Below are 4,116 nucleotides of genomic sequence, written 5' to 3' on the forward strand. Positions count from 1 at the left end.
GAGAGAGAGAGAGAGAGAGAGAGAGAGAGAGAGAGAGAGACGGAGAGACAGAGAGAGAGAGGGAGAGAGAGAGAGAGAGAGATGGGCGAGTGAGAGCCAGAGAAACAGCGAGGCAAGCGAGGAGGAGAAGCTGGGGAGGGCAAAGAGCGTGCCGTTTGTTGTGCACGCTCCTCGGTGGAAGGTGAGGGAGGTGGGGGGAGGAGAAGGGGTGGGGGGGCAGGATAGTTACTCGAGAGCTGAAGGTCCTCCTGCGATCATCTTTAAGCCCCTCCAACCTACACTGGAGCTAGTGGAGATAAAGCATTGAATCACAGGCATCAGTGCATCTGTCCCAGCAACCACAAGAGCACAGACAGCACGGACGGACGGACGGACGGACGGACGGGAGGACACACTGACAGACAGGCAACCACCACAACAAGCAACCCTGAATCAGCCACGGCTGCTGTCAGATAAAAAAGGAAAGAAAAAAGTGAGCTAAAAAGAAAGATTCAGGAAGATCACTGATGATCAAAAACATGTTGCATGTGGGCTTTTTTTGTTTTAATTTCCTACCGTATTACTCCCTTTTGCTTCATTTGGGTTTGGGAAGTAATTATCTTTAAATTAGTCTCCTGCCTCTAGGTTTGTTTGGTTTATTTTGGAATGTTATTATTATTTTTATTTTTCCAACTGTATTTACAATCTGTTCAAATTGTTCTGTGGTGATTTTTCTTTTCTCTTTTATTTCCTCAAAGCACAATTAACTCTAATCAAGATTGTGTTTGTAGATTCTCAGGTCAGCTTCTGCCTCTAAATATAACTCCATATCAATTAAACACGTCTTAAATTTTAATTGCGTGGATTATTCAGGGCTCAGTCTTGGGAGAGACTTGGAAACCGCAATTATTCTTTTTTACGTTCATCGTCTCAATCATGAGCTTAAGTGGCAAAAACTTTTGCTTTTGCCAATTATTAAGCCAATTTCAATTTATTGCAACAATTAAAGCTTTTGTCAAACGCTGAAGTGCGGTTGAATAACATCTGTATAAAACATCTGTACGTGTAGACACAACACTCGCTCATCTCTTGAGTTTAGGAGCCTTTTTATGCCTGAATAATTCATAAGTCTGGGTTAATTGGCTCAACAACAACAGCAAAATACAACCGTCTGAAAAAAGGTCGTGCACAAGACAGGAAACAAGTGAAAGAGCTGAAAAAAGATTCAAAGAAACCTTGGAAAGATTTTCAGAAAGCCTTGAGACTTAGAAGGCAAAATACAACAAAACACTGATAAATAAATGAAGCTGCAGCTGGTGTCGGCACACTTCTACTGTGGAGCTGCAGGAGTTTAGTTTCAGTTTTTTATTAATGTTTCCACTAAGATAAAGAAACTCAGCAGAAAACATTCTTTCAAATATAATGATGAATATTCAGGGATTCGGTTTTCAACCACTACCCTCAAACTTCACGTGTTTTACTAGATGAGCTGACCGCATTTTTTTTTTTTGTCGTATATTTTTAACAAACAGTGGAGAAGAAGCACGTTTCTCACAAATGCTGAACCCGGAGTGTAAAACTAAACCAATAAATAAATATGTTTTATTTCAAGTTTACTGCCACTGTTCTTCTCTGACTCTAACGCAGAATGAACGCTTAGCAGAAAAAGTGAGGAAATTTGTGTTTGTTCGATTCTTTGTTGTAGAAATGCTGCTTAACAATAAATCTGATAGCTAGAGTCAATAGAAACAGCTAAATAAGATATTTAGTAGAAATTTGGCAAATTTTTCACGTGCACAACTGGTAAATGGACTGTACTTATACAGCACCTTTCTATCCATCAGGGACACTCAAAGCGCTTCACACTGCCCATGCACACACACATTCACACACTGATGATGGCAAACTACATTTGTAGCCACAGCTGCCCTGGGGCGCACTGACAGAGGCGAGGCTGCCATACACAGGCACCACTGGACCCTCTGACCACCATCAGTAGGAAAGGTGGGTTAAGTGTTTTGCCCAAGGACACGACTGAGTCGACTGGACGGGGATCGAACCGGTGACCTTCCGGTTCCAGGACGACTCCCCTAACCACTCACAGCCGCCACAAAACTCACAAACTCAGCTCTACTGCTCATCCCACAAATGCATGATCCTTACATACGTGGCACCATTTAAAAGAGAAATTAACAAGCTCTCCAACAATATGAGGTTTATCACCAAGAAGCATCATAACAACAAAGAAATAATCAACCAAACACTAATTTCCTTACTTTTTGTGCAAAGTTTTCTATTTCTCTTTTCAGTGTTTTTAAGTTAGTTTTAATGATAATATTTGGAGGTGTCAACTTTTTATGCACAAATGTAGACACTTTGAAAACAAATCTGAAAACAAACAAAACAAGTGAGGATTAAGGTAGCTAAATAAAGCTCTATCACGAGAAAACACACCGAAAAGCACAAACAAAACAACGAGGACATTTGTTTACAAAGTTGCTTAAAAGCATCAAATGACTATAGTTTAAATAAAAAAAATTAGAAATATTACAGAGCAAACAGGTACAAAAATCATACTGCTTCACTAATTTCTTTAAACACAACAATAATCACAATTTTTCACATCAACCTGACATTAGTGAGTCATTGTCTCTCTTATGAATAAATGAGTAAATAAAGCTGAACGCTTGATGACTCCAGTGGAAATAAACAGCTCAGGTGGACAGAATACACCTGAGCAGATAGATCACAGCATCAGTGAGCGACAGGGACAGATGGAGATGAGGAGAGTGGCAGAGCAGCGAGAAAAATGTGTGTGGAGGTGAGGAGACAAGGAAACGGAGTGCAGAAGCAGATTGGTATGTTTTGGATGTTTACAGGGGAAAAGCCAAAAAATAAAAAAATAAAAATTTAATTAAATCAAATAAAAAAGCAGGCTGCTAAAACCTTCACAGTTATTTCTAATCTATCTTTAGCTTCAATCCCCCTTTTATTAGTGAGAGACCGGTCATGTGAGAGGTGATGTGTGAGAAATGACACGCACTCACACAAACACAACAACAATCATTAAAACTCTTCCTTAAGAAGCAAAACTTAATCGAATAACAGAAAACTTTATATTTATGTGAGCATCAAAAGAGTCTGACAAACTAAAAAAAAACACAAAAAACCTTAACTAAACACCTGCGTTTGGGTCAGAAACACTAATCACTCTACATGCTAAGGCCCATTGTGGCCGCAGACGGGCGGTCATGGAGATGTGCCAGGAAGTGAGCGAGCGGCGGCGCTGCACGCACACAGAGCAGCGAGCGTGGCCAGGCTCTAAAGACACGTGGCTCCGAGCTCAGCAGCCAGCCACCAGCAGAACGAAGACGAAGAAAAAAAAAGAAGAAAGAAATCGATGAAACCAATAAGCAGCCGGCTGAAGAGATGCTCGAGGAAATGATGGGATGCAACTGCAGCAGTGCTGAGTCAGCACTAAACAAAGAAGCTGTCAAATTATGCAAAAAGAAAAAAAAAAGGGAAGCAGGATTTATACATTCAGCAGGAGGAGCAGGCGGCTGCTGCTTCCAGTCGACTGAACTGCAGCAGGGGTCAAATGGCAGAGGGGCACGGCCAAACTCAACTTTCTGGTGCTCCACGTGGTTCTTTCATAATTCAGCATTTCTGTCTTACAGTACTGTGCAAAAGTCTTGTGTCATTCCTTCATTTTTATTCAAAAAGAGCTGGACATTCTCGATGAGATTTCAATAGTTCGTCGGCTTTTATAAAACATTCAACTGTTTTTCCTTTGGACCTTGGTTGCTTTTTACACTGCTGACAGTTTTCAGAGGAACATCTCCAAGTTAACTGTTTTAGTCATAAAAATGCTCCTAAAGCAGGGGTCTCCAACCTTTTTCTTCTTAAGAGCTACTTTCACAAAACAACATTGTCCAAGAGCCACTTTTGGCACAAATGTGACCCATCATATCGAAATGAGGATTAAGTCGGACGTAAGTTGGACGGAGCGCCTGGGGTGGACTTGCCGGCCTGGACGCGTGGCGGTGGGAGCRYGGARGYAMCGACTAATCTAACAAGTGAGGCGTACCAGCTTCCCTGTTGCCTATTTGGATCAATATCAGCCGTGCCCTGTTTTTC

The 4,116-nt window shown here is 41.4% G+C and overlaps 1 protein-coding gene across 7 annotated transcripts in view; it reads right to left on the reverse strand.

Annotated features, from left to right (window-relative positions):
• Positions 1 to 4,116, reverse strand: part of gphnb (gephyrin b) — a 126,577-nt gene that overhangs the window by 20,734 nt on the left and 101,727 nt on the right. For 3 of the 7 annotated variants that reach the window (XM_014015486.1, XM_014015481.1, XM_014015480.1), the window contains one exon: positions 230 to 286. The exons of the other annotated variants lie outside the window; for them this stretch is intronic. In XM_014015486.1, coding sequence (XP_013870940.1) covers positions 230 to 286 — 57 coding nt within the window. The remainder of the gene's footprint in view (positions 1 to 229; positions 287 to 4,116) is intronic. 7 annotated transcript variants of the gene reach the window in all.

Source organism: Austrofundulus limnaeus, unplaced genomic scaffold (genome assembly GCF_001266775.1).
Source record: "Austrofundulus limnaeus strain Quisiro unplaced genomic scaffold, Austrofundulus_limnaeus-1.0 Scaffold129, whole genome shotgun sequence".
NCBI classification, from domain to species: Eukaryota; Metazoa; Chordata; class Actinopteri; order Cyprinodontiformes; family Rivulidae; genus Austrofundulus; species Austrofundulus limnaeus.